At 35.1% G+C, this 22752-nt stretch overlaps 3 protein-coding genes across 3 annotated transcripts; 2 read left to right on the top strand and 1 right to left on the bottom strand.

Moving 5' to 3' along the window:
* Positions 1–1087: 1087 nt before the first annotated feature.
* Positions 1088–7978, bottom strand: LOC104104324 (protein XAP5 CIRCADIAN TIMEKEEPER). The gene is made up of 12 exons (XM_009612376.4): positions 7589–7978; positions 7088–7153; positions 6933–6997; positions 6703–6815; positions 4168–4246; positions 3969–4045; positions 3780–3841; positions 3558–3689; positions 3403–3456; positions 2211–2276; positions 1641–1715; positions 1088–1362 (listed from the first exon to the last, which is right to left on the bottom strand). Exons 1-12 carry the CDS (start codon positions 7757–7759, stop codon positions 1312–1314), a joined length of 1011 nt encoding a protein of 336 aa, XP_009610671.1. The 5' UTR covers positions 7760–7978; the 3' UTR covers positions 1088–1311.
* Positions 7979–8961: 983 nt separating this feature from the next.
* On the top strand, positions 8962–13323 carry LOC104104325 (transcription factor bHLH121-like). Its single transcript, XM_009612377.4, has 5 exons — positions 8962–9349; positions 10455–10582; positions 11746–11873; positions 11962–12435; positions 12897–13323. Exons 1-5 carry the CDS (start codon positions 9225–9227, stop codon positions 13047–13049), a joined length of 1008 nt encoding a protein of 335 aa, XP_009610672.1. The 5' UTR covers positions 8962–9224; the 3' UTR covers positions 13050–13323.
* A 4370-nt stretch (positions 13324–17693) lies between these two features.
* Positions 17694–22385, top strand: LOC104104326 (triosephosphate isomerase, chloroplastic). The gene is made up of 9 exons (XM_009612379.4): positions 17694–18086; positions 18511–18537; positions 18666–18735; positions 19781–19904; positions 20437–20521; positions 20676–20808; positions 21036–21209; positions 21618–21700; positions 22082–22385. Exons 1-9 carry the CDS (start codon positions 17856–17858, stop codon positions 22136–22138), a joined length of 984 nt encoding a protein of 327 aa, XP_009610674.1. The 5' UTR covers positions 17694–17855; the 3' UTR covers positions 22139–22385.
* Positions 22386–22752: the final 367 nt, after the last annotated feature.

Raw genomic sequence — 22752 nt, 5'->3', positions numbered from 1 at the left:
ATGCGATGAGAAATGAAATAATTACACAAGCAATAAAAATTTTAAATTGCTAAAAAAGGTATTCTCAGTATCCCAATTTATGTGATATACTTACCGCATTAGTATGTCAAAAAATTATGATAACTTTTTATATTTAGAAATAATTTAATTAAATTTCTCATTTATCATCATATAAATATCTATAACTTGTTTTAGATTATATGTTTTAAATTTTTTTTTTCTTTTCTTAAACTTAGTATCCAGTCAAAGTGCATTGCACAAAATAGGACTGACGGAGTAGATTTTATGTTTAGCTAATCGTCATGAATTAAAGAAAAATCTTGACGTTCATATGCCTAAAAAAAGTTACTTTGGGTTGGTTTCTTACGGAGCAGCGCACTAAGAACAATATTTGTGCATCTCATTTTACCACAATTAATTCTACAAAGAATGTTACACTTGGCAAGATAATTAAACCACTAAAACTTGTGTAAGATGAGATTATAAACACATTAAGCTTCTGCATGTAGACTAAAATAGTGATGAGCTTTTATATTATAGTATTACATTATTGGATTTCATGCTTAAAGGTAAGGTCTCAGAAGTACCATCAGCCATTTTTGCTTTATAAAGATAATATACACAATTAGCCCTTTCATCATGGTAAGATTGTGAAAACGAAAAATACAAAAACAAAAACAAACCCAATATGGTCTCACACGTAGGGTCTAGGGAGGGTAATATGTACGCATACCTTATCCTTCCGTGTGAAGGTATAGAGATCGTTTTGAAATAGACCACCGGCTCAAAAAAAAACATATAAAGAGAAAAATGCATGTAAAGAGAAGTAGTAACGATAGTCAAAAAAATAAAATAGCCAAAAGAAAATAAACAGCAAGTAGTAATAAAATCGTGAAAGCTAAAAAATACAAGTCGATTTTGTCATGCCAACTGCTTCGCATTTTTCTGTTTACTACGCCTAGCAAGTGGCATCAACAAATTAACTAAAGATGCAGTAACAGATAACTGAAAGTGGACTTGTAGTGCGCAAGTTGCCATCTAGAACAGGAGTTCAACAGAGATATTCTTTGGAAACTGGAAAACAAAGTAGAAGAAGAAATAAAAATGTTAAAACAAAAGTCGATACATTAATTATCCAGAACAGAAGTTCTCAGTCCAAAAAGGATAATATGTTGGGAGAGCAGCAGCCCTTTGTTCTTACACAAGCATCATACAAGTAAAAATTATAGATACAGTCCTGTCTTTAACAGGTCCAATGGTGTAAATTGACACTCGCGCGTTGGCGAAGAAGATGAAATGATTTTGATACACTTAATCCCCGTGAATTGTATACCGTTCCCACTTCTTTGTCGGGTCATATATCTGCAACAAAAAGACAGGCAAAGGCATATTATGTAGAAGGAAATAGGTATACAACATTACAACGTCTCGTGGTAGGGGTAGAAGGGTGTTCTGAGTGCAATTAACGTGTTAGCTGCACTTTAGTTGCGGTATGGTATTAATAGCAGCATTAATATACTCAAGATAATTGTGTCGAGTGAGAACTTAGAAGACTTGACATAATAATTGTTAAATCAAGTCCATCGCCAGCCATTGAAGAATATAAACACGACAAAGGAAAATAGAATAAGAGATGTTACCTCCCACCGAGAAGCTGGAAATATATGCTTGTTCTTTTCATACCAATGCCTCTCTACAACTTTCCCAGCATGTGACTGCATAGCAATTGTAACACAGAGTAAAGTAAGAAAATGGATGTGAAACATCAAGAGCAACCACATGCAGGAACAAGTTAGTAACACTTACGGGATCCCTCCCTCCGTCCCTCCCTCCTTCCCTCCCTCCCTCTCACACACACTCACACACACACACACACACACGCGCGCGACACACAGAGCTTCTATGTTCTCTGGGATATACATCATTTTCCAGGACAATATACAAGAAAATTGCTATTTGAGGTTAATTTCAGAGAACAGAACTGCTAACAGAAAAGGCCTAACAGGAAAAGGAAGAAAAAACTAAAAAGAAAACCTTTGATTTCTATTAGTTAAAGAAGCACATGTCACAATGCTACACTAACAACCCCACTTTTTTTGGATTGGTCACTAGAAGCATTCAATACGACATATCATAGAAAAAAATTCGAACCCAGTACAGTTAAAATCACTTAACACGGAGAAACTGCATGTGCAAATAGGAATTCATACCTCATCCTTCTCTATAGTAGCATCAGCAATGGTCCGCACATCTTCATGGACATCAAAGTGAAAAAGCTGTCAAGAATAGTAAAGATAATTCCCACTAAGTAACTGCCACAGATTCAACAAGCATGGGAAAAACTCGAAATCAGGTATTTCACATTGTATAACATGACAGGTATTTCACATTGTATAACATGACGCAATGCATTTTTGGATCTCATAAAAAAAATTTGAAGCAAGGCATTATGCAAAGACACAAGACACAGACATACAGATACATTGTTATACATCCTTCTGTAATCACCATCATTGTACATCCTTTTGTTGAAAGGATGTGTCCGTGCTACTTTCCTTAGAAAATAAGTTTAATTCTAAACCAGATTTTGTCTATGCAGAAACTAATGCAAAAAAATGCCAAATTCACGTTTGATTTAAGAATTAAAAAACGAAACCAAATTTGAGTACAGTAACAATAAATATAATGTCTGTTACGACTGACTTCATAAAGAGTTATGGGAAAGAGTCACATGTGATCAATGTTTATGGGGAAGAGTCACATGTGATCAATGTTTATGGGGAAGAGTCACATGTGATCAATGTAAAATGGCAACTATAGGAACTATCTTCCAAATTTCAATAATAATGTTAACCAATGAATTGGGGAAAAAAGAAAGACAACCAACAAGCACAAATTATATACTGAAAACACTACAGGGTTCTTTCTCTGGATTCAAAGAACTCTTAACCACCATATGGTTTTCTAGTGGGGGAGATTTATTTTGAACTGAATTAAATTACTTAAAAGAAATGTGACCTACTGGAAGAAAACAAGAAATTTAATGTATTATAGACAATGGAAAAGCTAATTTTCTGGTGGCCAATACTCTTCAGCTCTGCAGAGAGGATAGCATTTGCATGAGGAACTCTACTCCACAGCCACCTCCAAGCCCTTTAGTACTTTATTCTTGCTTTTTTTTAGATACTATTTTTGATAAGTAGATAGAGTTATACAGAAGAAACACACGAAGTACAGTATAGAGATGCTATTTTGATTGAATGATTAATGTGAAGATATGTGGAATGGGTATTTTAGAGTTAAATGTAAGAAACCAACTAGTACTCTTCTCTTCTTAGACATAAGCAGAAAGCTACGTGATGCATCAACTTCATCAGAACATCAGTCAGGATTGAACATTACCGGTCCACTCTTTCCCCTGGCTTTGTTTATAATCAGCTCATAGAAACTGTGTTGCTGAAAATGCACCAAAATTAGCAGCGAGTTAGCCAGTATTCAGCAAATTAGAAGATAAGACATGACTCACACATGAATCACACAAGTACAAAGGATCTTACATGAGGAATGATTAGATCTTCTTTCACATAAAGAAGATTCTCCACTGAAGTAGTTCGAACCTCTCGAAACTCAGGTGCAAGCTGCTGCTGAACAGCCCGAAGAAACTCCCCTATGGAATCACCCTTCCTCACCTGGACATGGAAGTAGTAGAATTGAACTGAAAAGTGAAATTCAAAAGTTTAGACAGCTTTATAGGCTCTTCATGTCTGGTAGTTACGGACCTGGATCACTCGTCTGTGGCCTGTTCCGTCCCAATAGCTGTAAGTGATTTGTAGAGGCTCGTCTAGAATATAGCAAGAGAAACAATCAGAAGCTAGACTTCTTCAAACACTTCAGAATTCTAGGAAGCCACCTCCAAAGACGGGTGACGGGAGATTAAAAACTGTTTTAAGTAAGCATAATATACTTACTTTTGATTAGCTCCTGCTCGCGCACCCACTGTTTCCGGAGCCTTTCACGCTCAGCTTGTTCCTCTGCCTCCCTCTCACTGAAAAAGTGCACTTTGAATTCCAAATTAAATTAATGAGTAAAAAGGCCAAAAGAGAACACGATAAAACGAAGTAGAAAGGGGTTTCTTTTTGGGGGAGGAAGATTGTAGGAAGGCCCAACCTGTCCGGTAAGAAGCTGGTCTCTACTGTAGGATCTTTGCCAAATTTTCTCCACACACGCTTGTCAGATTCTTCATTCTCTATATTGTAGATATGACGTGAAAAGATGGAGCTATAAGTACCATGGCATACAATCTGAAGGCAATTTATATCATCAACTATGTCATAAAGATTAGCTAATGCAATTGTTTAGACATGTTCGTGTCCAGGATGTCTTTCTGCGCAAATGCACATAAACATACTGATATGATCCTGGATAGTCCGGGCAAAATGGAGAATATTGAGAATGACCCCAAATTATCTAGTGGACCATTGACCTGCTCCAAGTCCAAGAACGTCTAAGGAATGCACGCTAAGGAGCTGCATGATCTTCAACAATTGACTAGAAGATGTTTGGAGAGTTACTTGGAGGATTCATGCAAAGAATACCATGTTTGGAGTCTTGAGAATTGAATAATCAAGACCCCAAGTCAAACCGTGTGACACGGTTTCACCAACTGTTGGCTACGGTTCAAGAGGGGCCTGAAGAGCCGAAGAAAATAAGGTTCTGGAATTCGTCACGGTTCAGCTATGTGTTACGGTTGGGGTTACAATTTGGGCTACGGTTTGGCCTGGCGAGATTTTTTGGGAAATTAACTTTGAAACTTTTCCTATTTTACCCATTGGGTATTTATAACAACCTAAGGTTATTTCATTAGGAGCTCAACATATTTTGAGATAAGAAAACTCTTTGAGAAAAGATTTGGAACCTCTTGGTTCGAGTTCGATTTTGGATTACCTGTTTTCAAGACTTGGGTTCTTGAGGGTAATCTTCTTCTCCTTTCTTTATATTTAGGGTTCTAATTTGTCGTTCTTGGGAGGCGATCGGATAGTTTTTCGATTGTTGCTTGAGACGTTCACTTAGGGTACTAGATTTTCTTCCAAATTTCATTATTCAGACTACTTTTGATTATCTTAATCAAACCTATCATTAGTTTTTGCTTTAATTATTGTTATATTCATATTCCGTTGTTTTGTTTATCTCAGATCGTATCACATACTCATGCTTATCTGATTACACGTAGTGCCATAGTGGCACCTGACAAACTTAAGAGACAATAAATGCCGCGTGATTTTCATTAAACAAGACATGGACTGTAGGATAACTTTCTTTTTATTAATGACGGTGGTGTACGGGTAAGCTTGCGTGCATTTCAATTATTCCACCGGGTAGGATATCTATTTTCAGAAACTCATGCATCCTAAGACCATTTCCCTCTTTATCTTAAATCGTGCCAAACTGCTTGTGTGATTGAACTTACCAAGCGGGATTTTTCTTTTCTCACCGTTAATACTGGGAAAATTCATGAAACGTGCACATCAGAGTTCCAAAAAGAAAAAAAAGATGCCACAGATGCCATGTACCATCTATGATCTAACCAACAAAAATATCCACCAAGTCGCCGACGAAAATTAAAAAGAATTCAAAGCGTACGACAAAAATCCTGTCCTCCACCCCCCCCCCCCCCCCCCAACAACCCCCCAAATAGTAAAGGAGGGGAAAAAAATAAAAATATATATACATATATATACACAGACACAAAAATATATAAACATAACTAGCTGGCTGCTTTTTCTTTATGTTCTGCAACCACAACTCAGTGAAGTAGGCGACAACTGCTACTAAGGTCTGTCTTAAGACATTGGCTCTCTAAGAAAAGGATTTCCTATCATTACATGGGTCTTCTAGAAGGACAAAATGGTTTGGGCTGACTAGGCCCAGTTTCTAAGGTGGATAACCCAAGTGACAATGAACATTGTGCTTTAAAACATGGCAAAAATGAATTAAAATTAAAAGCTGCAAAGACTGCTAACTATTCTGCTTGTTGGGGAACTTATATTGAAGTGCAGCACCATGATTCAAGAAAGTTACCCACTCTTCACATCAAAAAAAAGAAAAAGCATGTCTTTGCTAACCAATAGGATCTCTTGTCATGTTCTCCTTCTATTTTAACACAAAATGATCTTGGATATAAACTTACTTTAAGACGGGCATACAGTATCAGAAATAAAGGAATCCTAAGAGATTGCTACTTGTCTGGAGCAGCCGAGCAGGTCTTCGTGCAATCTAGTTTATACAATGTTACTCCAATAATAGTTTTGTCTTTTCTATTCTTACCTTGTTTCTTTTATTTTCTTTTTTATGACGGTGGTGTCCGGGCTAGCTTGCGCACATAAATTTCTTTTTTCTTTTACCTATTCAGTACGACAGATCCCATTACTAAACACCAAGTTAGTTTCAATCGTATGTAATACCTTGTTTTCTTCTTTTTAAGCTGTACAATAATATATACATATAAATTGCTACATGATGAAATTACTTGAACCAAGACCCACCCATGTCTTGCATAAGTTTAAGTTTATAGCGATCATGAACCCTGAAACAAGTCTGTATTTATCTCACTCTTTCCGAAGAGTGGCAAAATTATGGGTGAAAGAAATATGGTGCTCATGAAGACTTCAAATTTCAAGACCAAATAAGAAATTTATTTCTTACTGTTTTCCTCGTCTTCATCTTCGTTGCCATTATCCAAATCATCGCAAAAAGATAGCCGAGGGTCAGCCTTTATCTTCCTCTTTTTAAGCTTTTGTAACTGAAGCTCTTCCTCCCTGTGACAGAAGAATCACTCCACATTCCACAAATTAAACATACATCACAAAAGAACTCATACATATTGCACTCTTTCAGCTTTGCAAGACTGCCACCGAAGTAGGAAATACACTCACTCTTGTTGCAATTTCTGAAGCTTCTCCTTTTCTTCCTCTTCGAGCTTGGTTTTAATAGTGACCCTCTATACATGATTCGAAATACAAGAGCAGTTAATTTCATCAAGAGATGAATTGCAAAGGAAAGAATCTTATATGCAAAGCGATCAACTCACCTTCTCAACATATTGCTCCCTTGTAACAAGACCAACAGTTTCCTTTTTAAAAGCAGTCTCGAGAATCTGGAAAAAAAAATCGGTATAGGCAACAATGTCTGGAAAACATATCCACTTGTCTATTCAGTGAGTCCACAACTGACTAAAAAAACATAATTACAACTCCTCCTTACAACAACAGAAGGAACATGTGTAATTACTAATTAGCTACAATCAAAGGCTGAAATAAGCTCAGGTGTGACAAAAGTCCATAAATCTTCTAAGTTACATTTCAATAAATATCAATAAATCAACTAGGCCTTAATCCCACACAACTAGTTGAGGACGACTATATGAATCATTTGTATCCATTTTGCTCTGTTGGGGCAATTTCATACCAAGTTAGTTCTCCACTCTATTTGGGCGCATTGTATACAGAACAATTTACATTTGCATATCAGTTAAAATAAATAAATACAACTAAATAAAGGAATGAGCTTTATATGCAAGTGTAATTGAAACCTCGGATGTACTGGACCCGAATTGAAGAAGACCAGGTTGGCCTTTAGATGAAGCAGTCTTATTCTTGAGCTCCTGAATTTTTCGCCTCTCTGCTTCTCTCTGCTTTTCAAGCCGTCGGATTCTAACGGCGTCTTGGGCCGTACCCACGTACCCATCTCCCATGCCCGACATGTCTCCTTAAATTCTTCTTCTAGGGCACAAAGATTTGAACTTGAAACAATGGATTGATGATTTTTGGGCAACCTCTGCGTATGCAAATATTAAAACGTTGTGAACGGGAAGTTGGGGCGTGAGCCGGTTCACAGTCGGGTAAACCCACGGCAACCAAAACTAGAAGTGTCAAAACCTAAGTATTGGTTAATTACAAAGATCAACCTGAAGGTTCTTCTCAATGTCGGTTACCTCACCCATAGTTTTAAATGTTGCGGAAATCTCTCACGTTTTCTAATAATAAGTTTTAGCTCCTTTGCTTTTTTAAAAAAAATTCCCCCTACATAAAATCATAAATTCACCAACTTTCCATTTAATTTGGTGAAAAGGCATTGCAAGAGGTGATATTGAGTGATAGCAAATTCTCGAGTTTTTGGTAGGCGTTTGGACATTGGGTTGAAGTTACAAAAAAATGATGTTAAAGTTAAGGATGAGTATTTGGAAAGTTTAAATTATAAATTTTATTTAAAATTTGAAGTTTCTTAAAAAGAATTATTTGTTTGAGTGAATTACTCTTTAAAACAATTTTTTAAATATTTTATCAGAGTTTAATATTTGCAAATATTCATTGGCCAAACTTATAAATTGAACTTCAATATTTTATTAATACTAAATTTTAATAAATTTATATATTAAAATATTATTTATGACCACACAAAATCATATTTCCTTTTAACGTACAAAATATTTTCTTTAATTTTTTTTACTCACGTGGTAAACTGAAAGGAAAAATATTAATAAATTATACTTATGAGATTTAAATGATCCACTCTATAACATAAAAGTTCTCGCCTATTGTGTCGACTCTCAACTTGATTTCTATCTCTTTTTATCGAACTTAACTTTAGAAATTTAGAATTATTTTGATGATTTTAAATATAATACTCTATAAGGTTGGAGGCAAATGTTCATTTTATCTTTGTATACCAAATAAAATAATCACTATAAGAATATTATTTTCAACATGTTTTGCAAACTTTTGTCATAATTGTATTGTTGAATATAAAGAAAATTACTTATAGCCCCACATTTCTCTCGTTCAAGTACTAAATAAGTTTACAATTTAATTCTTTCTTAAGATATATCTAAACCCAATTTGGACATTGTCAAACGTAAGAGAGAATCAAGAAGGTTAAAAAAGCAAAGAAAACCAAGTCAAATGCGAATACTCCAAAGAGTTTTGTACACAAGGATGCAACTTGGAGAAAGTTGAGTGGCGGATTTTATATTTTCAAGAAAGATGTTGAAAACGAAAGGGAAAAGAAAATATTAAAAAAAGAGGAAGTTGAAGGAAAAGATAACGGATAAAGTGAAGGTGGAATCTCGCATCGGAAAGCACTGCGAAAAAAATTCAGTGCATAAATTGTTGTTCATCGACTTCAAAACCCTAGATTCATCATTCAATTCGCAGTGGTAAACTCAGAAGATGGATCAATTGAACAACGGCGCGATGTATCAATCAAATTACCTTTCAAATCATTGTTTAGCAGAGTTAAATCAGCTGCCTTCTGATGTTGCCATACCTCCTAATGGCTTCCATTCTGAATCCAGGTTTACAAAAAAAATTCTTCGTAATTACAGCTCACTTTTGGTGTTATAGTGTGTCTATTGCTGTATCGGAGATTAAACAGGAAACACATAGTTATGCGATTGCATTTAACTATGCTGCTTCAATTATCATCTGTTAGAAGTTCAAAATCTCAAAAAATTGATAAAATGAATCGAGAAATTTGAATACAGAGCCAAATATAATTAATCACGATTGTAATTGACTGAGATCTGTATCTCATTTCAAAGTATTTTCATATTTTCTGGTAGAGAAAGCTGATACAATAGTTATGCCACGCTTAAACTGGTGAAGGGTGAAATCCTTAAGCTTGCATGGTATCAAAAGGTGTGGTTGTGCTTCGTTCAGTGGGTAGTGGGATTCTCCAGTGCAAATTATGGTAGGACTTTGAGTTAAAATACTTGCTTTTGAGTTTGTTTCGGGGTTATATAAGAACATAGAAAAATCAAACAAAACGTGTGTGTGTGTGTTTGTGGCGGGGGGGGGGGGGGGGGGGTACTCCTAGATTTTTTTTTGAGAAAGTAAGTAGATTATATATTGAAAATGCAACAACTTAGCACCAAGTTGGTGCTAAGGCAGTATAAGAGTCCGCAATTCTCCTTTATGAAGAAAAAAAAAAACTCATAGGAAGTGTGAACTTAAACAATAGTCATGACTCGGATGTGGCCTAGTAGTCAATAAAGTAGAAGAATAACCATCAGGTCTTTGATTCAAATCTCAGCGGAGTCAAAATTATTAGGTGATTTCTTCTCATCTGCTTTAGTATTGGTTGGCGGAGTTACTCGGTACTTGTGTTGGTGGGAGGTATCAGGCACGGTACCAAACTTTAACTGTTTTACGAGTATTGACAGAACAAATGTGCACAAAAGGATGCTGTAATCAGACTAGCATAGTAGCATCTAGTTAGCTATTTAATTTAAAAAAAGCTAATTGAAATTTGACAAACATCTTTGGCTATATGTGGTACTAGAGATTTTCTTATATTTCCTTTTCCTTGGTCATATCACAGAGAAATAAATGTCTTTTTAATATGACTTCATTGTAGTTCTCGTGAACTAACTTGTTTGACTAATTCTTTTTTATGTGCAGCACTAAACAACAGCCAGAAGCAGAACTCAAAGACTCTTTGGCTGCAAGAAAAGTGCAGAAGGCAGATCGAGAAAAATTAAGGAGGGACCGCTTAAACGAGCAGTTCATGGAATTAGGAAAGACTCTTGGTAAATTAGCAAATCTTTGGTTGAACTACTAAGTTCTTGCTACGTTTTGTTTTCTCTGAGCCCATCGGCTCATTTGACTGCTGCATGTTATTTTACCTCATTGAGGCATGTTATACTTTCTTGTTGCAGCTGCACATTGACCTTTAATGTTCTTCTTGTTTTTGTATTTTGTTATGTTTTAGTTTTGAAGATATAATTACGTTTACAATTGGATAGTGCAATTGAATTACCATAAATTAGACATCTTGCAAGATCAACTCAGTATAGGCGCTTGCCTCTTTTGAATAGGGATAGCATTTGATTTTGGGAGTTGTATTTGATTCTGCGAATAGGTTAATCATATCCTGAAATTTGAAGAGCCAATGTTTTTATTAAATTTACTGTAGGCTCCATTTTGTATGCTGATAAGATAATATGGTGCTCAATTGTAATACAAGGATTAAAAATACATGAATTATGAACTGAGAAACACTAGGATTATAGTCAAGTTTTTTGTTGATTATGCAAAAATGTGGTTCAAATACTATGTTTTTGCCATTTGATTACTTTATTCTTGTCTCAAATTTAGCCTTAAATTTCTCTCTTTCACATTGTAAGGGGGTTAAAGTCATTTGAAGTCCTTATACTGCGTGTTAACAGCACCACCTGTTCATTGGTATTGGATAATACAGAGTATGATGTTTTTTAGTACGCCAATTATTAATAAAGAGTGCCAAAGGGCGTGCCAAACACCGGAATATCTAATACAATGCCCAACACAATCTTTAAATGGAGTACCAAATGACCTCTTAGACTCTGATGGAAGAAAGAAAAAGAAATGACCCCTTAGGGGTCGTTTGTTTCAGTTGTGGGATATCCCATGGGATTAAAATTTTGGGATATCTCATGAAATTATCTATTCCACCTCTTATACGGGATAACTAATACCACCATTTTTGTATAAGATCTATATGAGTATTAGCTAATACCCACAACCAAACGTGGGATACTATAAGCCCCAAATTTTATACCGGGATTAATATTCTTATCCCGGTAATCAAACGACCCCGTAGAGTTAGTATTTGTGCACAATCTATATATACTTTCCTTTAGGATAAAACCGATGGGCTTTACGGAATAATAGGTTTAACCATGTCTTATTCATTCAAAGATTTGATACACAGATCCTGATAGGCCTAAAAATGACAAAGCATCCATCCTTAGTGATACCGTTCAAATGCTGAAGGATTTGACTGCTCAGGTTAGCAGACTAAAATCTGAGTATGCTGCACTTACTGATGAAAGCCGTGAGGTGATCTCTTGACACTTTCTGAAAGTAATGTTCTTCTCTCTCATTTCATAGACATAGAAGATCTTATTTTTTCTTTTTCCTCAAGCAGCTGACCCAGGAGAAGAATGATCTTAGAGAAGAGAAGGCATCTCTTAAATCTGATATTGAGAGCCTTAATGCCCAATATCAACAAAGAGTAAGGACTATGTATCCATGGGCCGGGATGGATCATTCCATGGTCATGCATCCACCTTCATATTCGTATCCGATGCCTGTTCCGGTTCCAGCTGGACCAGTTCCAATGCATCCATCTCTGCAGCCCTATCCTTTCTTCAGCAATCAAAATCCTGCAGTTGTTCCAAACCCCTGTTCATCTTTTCTTCAATACATGACTCCCAATACGTTAATTGAACAGCAATCGGCTCAGTATATGTCTCCGATAATCCAACCTGGTAGTATGACCAGACAAGACTCTAGAAATAAGTCATCAGATCAAGGAGAGAGCAGGATTGACAAAAGTGAAGATTCCAATGAAGTGGCAACAGATTTAGAGCTCAAGACACCTGGATCTGCATCTGATCAGGTTGGTTAGGACTGCTGATTTACTTGGCCTACTTTCCCTTTAAGGAATCCCAATTTATTTGACCTGTTTCTTAAATGGCCAAATATTTTATTACTTGTGGTAACTGGCACCAAGTAGCTGATGTGATATGTAAATTACAAAATGCAAAAACTCAGTTCCTTTCCTGTGCATGCAATGAAATGAGGAAATCTATCAAGCTATTCAACTACTCTTATTTTACTCTAGAGTTGCCTCAATTTCACTTCTAAAAAACTTCACTTTTATATGCTTCAACTAGCCTATTAAGCATAGCTTTTACTTTCTCCGTTATAATGATATCCGTCACCCTTCAAGCTTTCTTTTCTTAATCTATTGATGGTGAAAGAGAATTCAGTAAGATAGGAGCACAGGAAATCTTCTATGGCCTAAAGGCACTTTGGCAAATTAAATATATCATCATGACATGCTTGCAAATTTTGCAGGACCTTTCATCTGGACAAAGGAAATCCAAAAGGATGTCAAAGAAGGATAACAGCCTCACAGATGGAAGTTCGTCTAGTAGATGTTCGTCATCCCATAGTGTACAGGCCATTTCTTCAAATAGTGTAGTTAGGGGAACAAAGACAGATGATTGACATTCGGGACAGAGTGGAATCAGGTTATTACCATTTTTATTACTTCTCTTTGGTCTGCTCCATCTGTTTTATCAAAAGGTTTACAATACAGAGTGAGGAAGCTGTTGCTGGTGCAATGGGTTCTGAATTTGGATTTCTCTTTTTATTTCCCTAACAGTTCTAAGGGGGTTGTGACATGGATGCTAGCGCTGTTGTTTCTGGAAAATAATATCGAATCTAGCTCTAGTGTCCATGAAAGTACTGGTGTTACATAATGCCAGAAAATTCACCATCATTCTTCGCCTTGCATACCTAATCTTTACACCTCTAAGATCTTGTATCCTTTCCGAGTGTGAATGTGATTTTCTGAATTTTGGTGAAATAAGCAGGTTTATCTGACTGAGGTATGTCTTTGAATTAAGGCCTCTCGTCAAGACTTGCCAAGTTCTCTGGAATTTTTAGTTAACCGCATACTTCAAGGCCACAATGCACGATAGAAGTATAAAATATGTTTTCCGTCATGATCAGTACGAAAGATCCCTACTTTTCCTGCAAATGTGAAGGATTCATCATTGAGTTTATCTGAACTACCATTGGATTGTATGGGATCTTTCACTATTGCCGGCAGCTTTTGCTGACGTGGTAAAATATATACTTTATCCGTTTCAAATTAGACAAATTACTTTTCTTTTTAGTTTGTTTCAAAATAAATGACACATTTCTAAATTTGAAAATAATTCAATTTTAAACTCTTCATTTTATCCATTTTACCCTTAATGAGAAGCTTTTATAACCACACAAATGTCATGGTCCCACAAAGCTTTTATTCCTTGAGCTTTTAAAAACACAAGTTTCAAAAGTCTTCTTCTTTTTTCTTAAACTTCGTACCGAGTCAAAGTAGCTCATCTAAAATAATAAAACAGAGGGATTACTTCTTTTATCATTTTATGCAATTTTTTTTTCCCAGCGGAGTGTAAAATGGTCCCAAAGCATCTGGTTCTTCTGTTGAGTCTTGGAGATGAACACACAATTATATTCTGTTTAGCCAAACTTCTAAAATCTACTTATTTTGAGAAGTATTTTTTTCAAAAGTGCTTTTCAAACAATTACTTTTGATGAGAATCGATTTTTATGTGGCGAATTAATTTGATAAACACTTTTGAACAATAATTAGTGTTTGGCCAAGTTTTTAAAAACTGTTTCTAAGTGTATTTTTTTCAAAAGTGTTTCTCATAAAAGTGCTTTCGGAAAGAAACTATATTTTTCTGCTTCTCATAAACTGTTTCTGCTTCTCCTCAAAAATACTTTTTTTTTTCAGAAAAAAAAGAAGCACTTTTGGTAAAAAAAAATAAAAATTGACCAAACAGACTATGATTCAATTGCTAATTGGGTGGTAAAGTTCGTGATAATTAAGCTGGTTTCAACTCTAGTAATTTTGAATTCACCTATAAGTTGCTAATGGGACATTGGCTGCGTATGAGTTGCTAAACGAACCAGAGGGGATAGATAAGAGGTCTTTTCTTTCTAGGTTGCAACCATAGAGACACTGACACGTGGCAATAATTGAGTCCGAACCATGGAAAAAATATCCATGAGAAAAAGAAAAAAGAAGTTAATGAGTTATCACGGAGAATCCGCCCGTCAACTTGTGGTTAGGCATAGATAACGACGACTTTCTGTTTGGTGTCATTTTTAAGTTTTAACCAACCGCATTGTGACACCAGAAGCACGCTCAAGTGTAGTTTGATCTCTTTCCGGCAAATATAAGGTTACCGCCCATTGTGCGGGATTGGATTTCACATCCCAAGTGCAGAGTTTTAAATCTTTTTATTTTATCATTCAGGATTCGATAAGTGTTTGACAAGCTCGATTAATTCAAATTTACGTACAACAACAATAATATACCCAGTATAATCTTATAAGTGGAGTCTTGAGAGGGTAGTGTATACGCAAAATTTATCCTACTCGGAGAGATAGAGAGACTGTTTCCAATAACCCTCGGCTCAAGATAAGGTGGAAAGGAAGAAAAGGAAGAAAAAAAAGAAGAAGAAAGAGGGGGGAGAAAGAAACACGAGGGAGACAAAAGACGATAAGGAAAAAGAGGAGAAAAAGTAGCATCATATACTAACCAAGACCGACTCTAACAGTATGGTGGGTAAGTCATCGGCCTTAGACCTCCAATTTTGAGGGGCCCCATTTTTCAGAAATAATATATATTTTATAGGTATTTAAAAAAATAATATGTAGTAATTTTGAAATAGACAAGCAATAACTAGATATTTTGGACTCAAAGTTTTCATTCTTCAAATTTTCTGAATAAGCAATTGGGTAATATCTTTCTAGTATTATTTTTATTTGGTATTTGATATTTCATTAATTTTATTCCATACATATCATTTAAGTTTTTTAAAAAAATTTAAATACTTAGGCCTCACATTTGACTTTGGACTTGGGCCTCAAATGTCCTTGAGCCGTCCTTGATACTAACATATTATGGAACAATAATTTTCGATAAGAAAAAGAAAGAGTAGCATCAAATAGTAACAATCAGATAGCAATAATTTTCGGTAACAATTTTCAAATCTATGTCCGGTTCATAAGTGCAAATCATGTGAAAGGCTTCACTTTCAACTAACACTTGTCGATCATTTGTCGATTCACCAAATTCATTAGACTATTGTATTGAATTAGCTATAAGCGAAATATATGGAACGCTTGATTCTTAGTAAAAATAGAATTAGTAATACGGTAACTATAGAATAACTGGCGCATAACATTTATGCATGTGGTAAGACACTCCTGTTACTAATTGATAAGTTAGAAGTTTGAGCAAATTGAATGAATGGTAAGTATAAATTATTAGTGATTCTTTAGGATACGTGAAGTGAAAAAATAATTACTCTCTTTGGTCCATAACAAGTGACTAATTTGCTTTTTTATTTTGGTTCAAAATAAATGTTCATTTATATAATCAAAAAAAAATTCAATTTGTTTTTCTAAAATTACCCTTATTTATGTATCCCTAAAAAGTCTTTTACTCCCCACATTAACTATGCTACAACATTTAATTAAGGGTAATTTAGTCACACTACCTATTTTTGTCTAAAATTTTGTATTTCCATAATAGGTGTGCCCAAAGCAAATTGATCACTTATTGTGGACCGGAGGGAGTATACTTGGTGTTTTTTTCTTCTTATGCAAATTAGGGCATTCATTGTATTAAAAATTATAATCAATTGTTATCTTCAATAGCTTTTTCTCAAGTGTTTACTAGTTACTATAATCTGAAACTATTGAATTTGTTATCTAGAACGTGATTTACTAATTAATACATCTCCACACTAGATGCAAATTGAGTACATACTACTTTAGTTAAGTATTACTAGCAGTAATCTTTTTTCTTTTTCTTTTTTTCTATATCTTTTTTTTTCCAAATCATCATTGGTTCCTCACCAACCTTAATGAGAAACAGAAGAAAAATCTCACCAACCCTTATTTTTTTCTGGCAAATGGCCAAATATACCTATATGCTTTCGAAAAAGGTATAAAAATACCTCTCATTATACTATTGGGCTATATATACCCTTCCCGTCATACTTTGAAATAAATATACCCTTAGTTTGGATGAAGTGTTACGTGACAGCACCAGATGAAAACGACCAATTTCTTTTTTTTACTCGATCCGTTTTTAAAAACCCACCACCCGACCCATTTTAAAATTTAATTTTTTCATTTTTTTAAAGTATATATTTTGTAAAAGCTGGATTTTTTTGTTGTAAAAACTGAAAAAAAAAAAAGAATTTGCAATATATATATATTAAGTCTTTTTAATTTTTTTAATGGTATTGTTTTTTAAAAATTGAAAATAAAAATATTTTTTTTGTAAAAACTGGAAAAAAAAAAGACTCTCCTAAAGCAGTGGAATACATATGTATTAGTTTTAAAAAAATAAAAATATTTTGTAATTTTTTTTTTCCAGTTTTTACAAAAAAATATTTTTAAAAACTGAAATAACTGAAAAATATATATTTTGCAAATTCTTTTTTTTTCTTTTCAGTTTTTACAAAATATATATTTTTTAATTTTAAAGCATTTTTAAAAAAAGTATTTTTTTTGTAAAACTGAAAAAAAAAAGAATTTTCAATATATATATTTTTTAGTTTTTTCAGTTTTTAAAGTATTTTTTTGTAAAAACAAAAAAAAAAATTTTGCAAAATATTTTATTTTTTTAAAACTAATACATATGTATTCCACTGTTTTTGGAGAGTTTTGTTTTTCTAGTTTTTACAATTTGTTTTTTCAATTTTTACAAAAATAATACTAAAAAAAAATTGAAAAGACTTAAAAATATATATTTTATATTTTTTTTTTTTCAGTTTTACAATTTTTTTTTACAGTTTTTACAAACTATATGCTTTAAAAAACTGAAAAAATTGAATTTTAAAACAGGTCGGGTGATGTGTTTTTTAAAACGGATTGGGTAAAAAAAATGTGTCATTTTCATCTGGTGCTGCTACGTGGCACTCTATCCAAAATAAGGGTATATTTGTTCCAAAGTATAAGAGGAAGGGTATATATAATCTAATAGTATAACGAGAGTGTTTTTAGATCATTTTTCGAAAGTATATGGTTATATTTGGCCTTTGCCGTATTTTTATTGGGTTCAACGTGTTTTCCACGCTCGGAAATACGAGTGTGCACCAAACAAAGTGATTACATAAATAGATATTGGGAACACCGGCACCTTTGTTAAGGCGCAGAAGAAGTAGCAGAAGAAACTGCCGCTAAAACAGTACAATATCAGTAGCTGTTGTTGTAGTCCAGAAAATGGCGGTAGCATCAACATCTCTAGCTTCTCAAATATCCGGCCCAAAATCTGCCACTTCTTCCATTTCATGCCCCCAGTTCTCTGGCCTCCGTAAATCTTTCTCCAAGTTTGAAAACTCTGTTTCCTTCTCCACTTCTCAAGCTTTTTTCCATAACGTGGACTCTCAACTCCGCCTTTCTTCAGCCCAAAAAGGTTGTAGGGCTGTCGTCACCATGGCCGGCTCCGGCAAGGTAACCTTCCCCCCCCCCCCTTCCTTTAACTGTTTGATTTCGTATGGTAATATTGTGTGTTTCTTAGGATGGAAGAGGACATTGTTAGATCTATCATTGGTTTGTTAACTTATTGGTTTTTTTAAGCATAAACTGATTTAAGAAAAAAATTAAATTATATACTGACTTAGGGAAAAAAATTAAAGTGGCTGTACTCTTCTCATCTGTCCAATCTTGTTAGATAGAGTTACCTTGTACCTGTATTGTCGGAAGGCGGCAGGTATCCTGTGTAATTAGTCGAGGTGCGCCTGATTCTCACACTATAATTATAAAAACAAATAAATTAACTTGTTGAACTTATCAAAAAAGAGAAAACTAATACTAAACGTGTTTAAATTATATGCCTTTTTCCTATTGGGTTCTAAACTTATCTCCTTGCTTGCAGTTCTTTGTTGGTGGAAATTGGAAATGTGTAAGTATCATTTCTTTGTTCCCTAGTCTTGCTACTTAAGTGATTCCTCGCCTTACATTATATATAGCTGCTTGGATTAACTTTCATGTGTCTTTCGTGTTAATTACTTTCATTAATGTTTCTACCAGAATGGGACAAAGGATTCCATAAGCAAGCTTGTCTCTGATTTGAACAGTGCTCAGCTCGAGTCTGATGTTGGTGAGTTCTTCTACATTGCTGTCATATTACTTATGAAAATGTATTTGCATACGCTAACATTTCTAGGAAGCTGGCAAACTGTCTCTGTGTCCAATCCAGCTTTCCATTGGAGAAATGCTTAAATAATCTCTATGATCATATAATAGTTGCCAGGGCATTTGACCTTGGTCTTCTCAATCTTAGTTTGGTAATAGTTCATTGCCATGCTCATTCCGATTTCCGGTACAAGATGATATCTGTGTTGTTCTCAAGACTACTCAGATGACACTGCCACTTTATATGTTTGCATAGATATGTAATCAGGAAATTTTAAAGGTTGTGGAAAGAAGATAAGTGCAACCCTTTAATGTTAATTCTGTAGGTTTGCAATTTGGAATGTTCAAGACAATGCCCTTACCCTTGTTTATCATTGATAATTATGATTTTACAAGCCTGCTGTGCACTTTCCGTGATATCATTTCCTCTTTAATGTTCTCTGTCCTATTTTACCATATTATATTGCAGCTGTTTGTTCTGAAACAAACATGTCTTGTGGTGTTACACCTAGAAACTCACCTATTAAAAGAACTTGCTTGAATAATGTAGGAGAAGGCTTGACAAAGACATAAGAGATGATAATCCTACTAGGGGATTTCTTTTAGTTCTTGTTTGTAGGTCTGCTGTATCTTAGAGAAGTTACTTTCCGCTTTCGTACTCTCATTCGGTTTGTCTATTCTTGCGTTACTACCCGTTTTTATCCTGTAGTACCAAAGCAAATGGTTTTTTGTCAATGACCATGGGATAATTGGATTCTCCTACAGTCTTAAGTTGGTTGACCTTCCTGGGCTGCAGATTGGCAACTCCTTTCAGAATCTTCCTTGTAGTTGCTACACTTTCTCATATTCACACATAGAGCGGACACCTTTCCTCACTATTTTGTTTTCTTTTTCCTTGTCTTCATCAGCCAATTTGCTGGCAATGCAATTAATTTTTTGTAGCATCTTACCAGCTAATATCTCTCTACCTTAGATGTTAATGCAAGAATCTACTTTTGGAAAATTTCCAGATGTGGTTGTAGCACCTCCATTTCTGTACATTGATCAAATAAAGAACTCAATCACCGACAGGATTGAGGTTTCTGCCCAAAATTGTTGGACTGGAAAAGGTGGAGCTTTCACGGGTGAAATCAGGTAAAAACCATTTTCCCAAGCTTATGACTAAATTTATTCTATCTAATGGCTGGTTTGATTAATAGTGTTGGTATCTGATGTTGTTATGTTATTTGAGAAAGCTTGATTTCGATAGACTCTTAAGATTAGTTTAAGTTGTAGTCTTCCCAACTTCTGAAGGTACAGATCAGAATATACTTGGATAAGTAATTTATATTGGACAGTGTCTCTTCTTAAGAGGCCTCATTCAGTATCTTAATTACGGGCAATTGGTTTAGGTGATTTATTCCCATCTATCTGAGCCTTGATGTGCAAAGTTACATGGGATGTAGCAGGTACCTGGTGGAATAGTCAATGTGTGCACCAAGTTGGCCTGGACACCACCATCATACTAAATATATATAAAAAAAAGTGAAGGGGCACTGAAGCCATTATTTCGTTGTCATTTACTGCATTTGCCCACAAAACTATTGAAATAAATCTGCTTTGAGTTTGCAACTGTTATCCTGGTTGTGCTGTTCTCCACTCCATGATGTTTATTTTCCATTTGCAGCGTAGAACAGTTGATAGATCTTGGCTGCAAGTGGGTCATTCTTGGTCATTCGGAGAGGAGACATGTAATTGGAGAAAATGATGAAGTAAGAGTCTCTGGAATTTTTGATTTGTGAATTTATAGAACATAAGAATTTTGATCACAAGTGGAAGAAAGGAAGCATTTGTGACGTCTTTAATGATACCTGATTGTGAGTTAGGACTGCTTATTAAGGACTTGACTGAACCATTCTCATGCAGTTTATCGGCAAGAAGGCTGCTTATGCTTTGAGCCAAGGTGTTGGTGTTATAGCCTGTATTGGAGAGCTGTTGCAAGAAAGAGAAGCGGGAAAAACTTTTGATGTCTGTTTCCAGCAATTGAAGGCTTTTGCAGGCAAGTTTTGCTGATTAATATTGTCTCCGTTCTCTCTTGAAACATTTTTCTATATACACATGAGATTAGTAGATATAATTGTTATAAAAACAAAAAGTACTTGCTGGGAGCAGAGATGGGATATCCATATGGTAACCTGCTTTAATGAGTTTATCTGATATAAACTCAATACAGTCAAAAACTTTACTTCTTCAGATCTGTTTGATTGTTGTTCTTTTACTGCACAGATGCTTTACCAAGTTGGGATAATGTTGTCATTGCATATGAGCCTGTCTGGGCTATTGGAACGGGTAAAGTTGCTTCGCCCGAGCAGGCTCAGGAGGTACATGCAGCTGTTCGCGAATGGCTTACTAAGAATGTTTCAGCAGAGGTTGCTTCTAAAACACGCATTATATATGGAGGTATTTTAGTTCATATTTACTATTGTCTTCCATCTTTTATTCACAAGATTGCATGAGTTTTAAGGTTGAATTGCATTTATATGTTAATTAGACATTGTAAAGGTTCCCCCTATTCACTGCAGTAATATGCCTCTTTGTTAGAAGTTCAAAAGGAAAAGCATTTGCCTTGCTGAAATCAATGGCAAATAGTGCTCTACAGCCAACGGATTTCCCTTTGTTTTTATTTTAATTGTTTGTCTTTTGAGAAGGGCAGCAGAATTCTTGTTAAATCTAAAGAACCTATCTTTTCTATTAGAAGGGCTTTGGTTGTGCTTATTACTCTTTTCGTCACCTCAAATGTTGATATACGACATTTCAGTTCATTGAGTTGGTTGCCGTGTTTCCTAAAACCTGAAACATTGTTGGCAGGCTCTGTGAACGGAAGCAACTCATCTGATCTTGCAAAGAAAGAAGACATTGACGGTTTTCTAGTAGGCGGTGCTTCCTTAAAGGTAATCTAATTATTGCTAATATGTGAATCTTACTAGTCTAGCTGCATTTCTTCAAACCCTTGGGCTCTACTGAACATCATCAGTGCTCGTTCACATATGTTAGTTTTTCTTGGACCAAAATGTTCTAGTAGATGGATGTATGATACCAGTTCATGTGTGCGTTAGTTACTTTAACCTTTAGAGAGGGTAGGGGAATCAGCCATAGTTAGAAATTTGATACTTTTTATGGTTATGGTTCTAGATAGACTGTCTTGCTTAGATGGTGGCGTTTATGACATATGAATAGCTGTCTGGAGATGCTAACACGTGTTTGTGTAAAACCTCCTTGTTAACCTTAAGCTGGTTGGTACCAAGAATGATGCTTGATATTCTACATTGCAGGGTCCCGAGTTTGCTACCATTATTAATTCTGTGACTTCCAAGAAGGTGGCTGCTTGATCATTTGTCGTGAAGTTGATCAGGTGAAATAAACGTCGGGGAACGCTAGACAATAAACTAAACTGTTCAGTTTTGTCAATCGGAATTTTGATGTCTTTCCAACTCTTCCTGCCATTGTAACATGCTTTACATCCATCTCTTTAATAAAGAGCTGTACTAGCAAATTTTAGGCTGCTTGTATTGCGCAGGGCTTGTACTGCTTGCTACTTGATACTTGAAATTATATACCCATATATATTTGACGTTACTCGGCCCTTCTCCTTTCCAAAAATGAAGGAGAAAGGACACTCAGACATTCACCCAACAGGAGATTCGAACCATGTTTCGAAAATAATTACTAGCATATAAGCACGTTATGGAACTTGGTGGAAAATGGGTCGGTCCGTCCTCCCCTTATCCCACTTCTGGGACAGGGTTTGAACTTAATTCATGATGTGCTCTTATCACTGAACTGAAACCTTGGGGACAAGTTACTGGACCATTCTTTTTTTTCTTTTTTTTTTAATAAATAAACTCCACTAGGCATTGTGCCTAGGGCTGATTTTCATATATATAACAATAAAAGTGCAACAGTGGAGGGGGACATAAACCCGACCTCCGAAGATGAAAGAACA

This window comes from Nicotiana tomentosiformis, chromosome 1, assembly GCF_000390325.3.
Source record: "Nicotiana tomentosiformis chromosome 1, ASM39032v3, whole genome shotgun sequence".
Classification (NCBI taxonomy): domain Eukaryota; kingdom Viridiplantae; phylum Streptophyta; class Magnoliopsida; order Solanales; family Solanaceae; genus Nicotiana; species Nicotiana tomentosiformis.
Note: the sequence above shows the minus strand (reverse complement) of the source record. Positions and strands in the feature narration are given on the sequence as shown.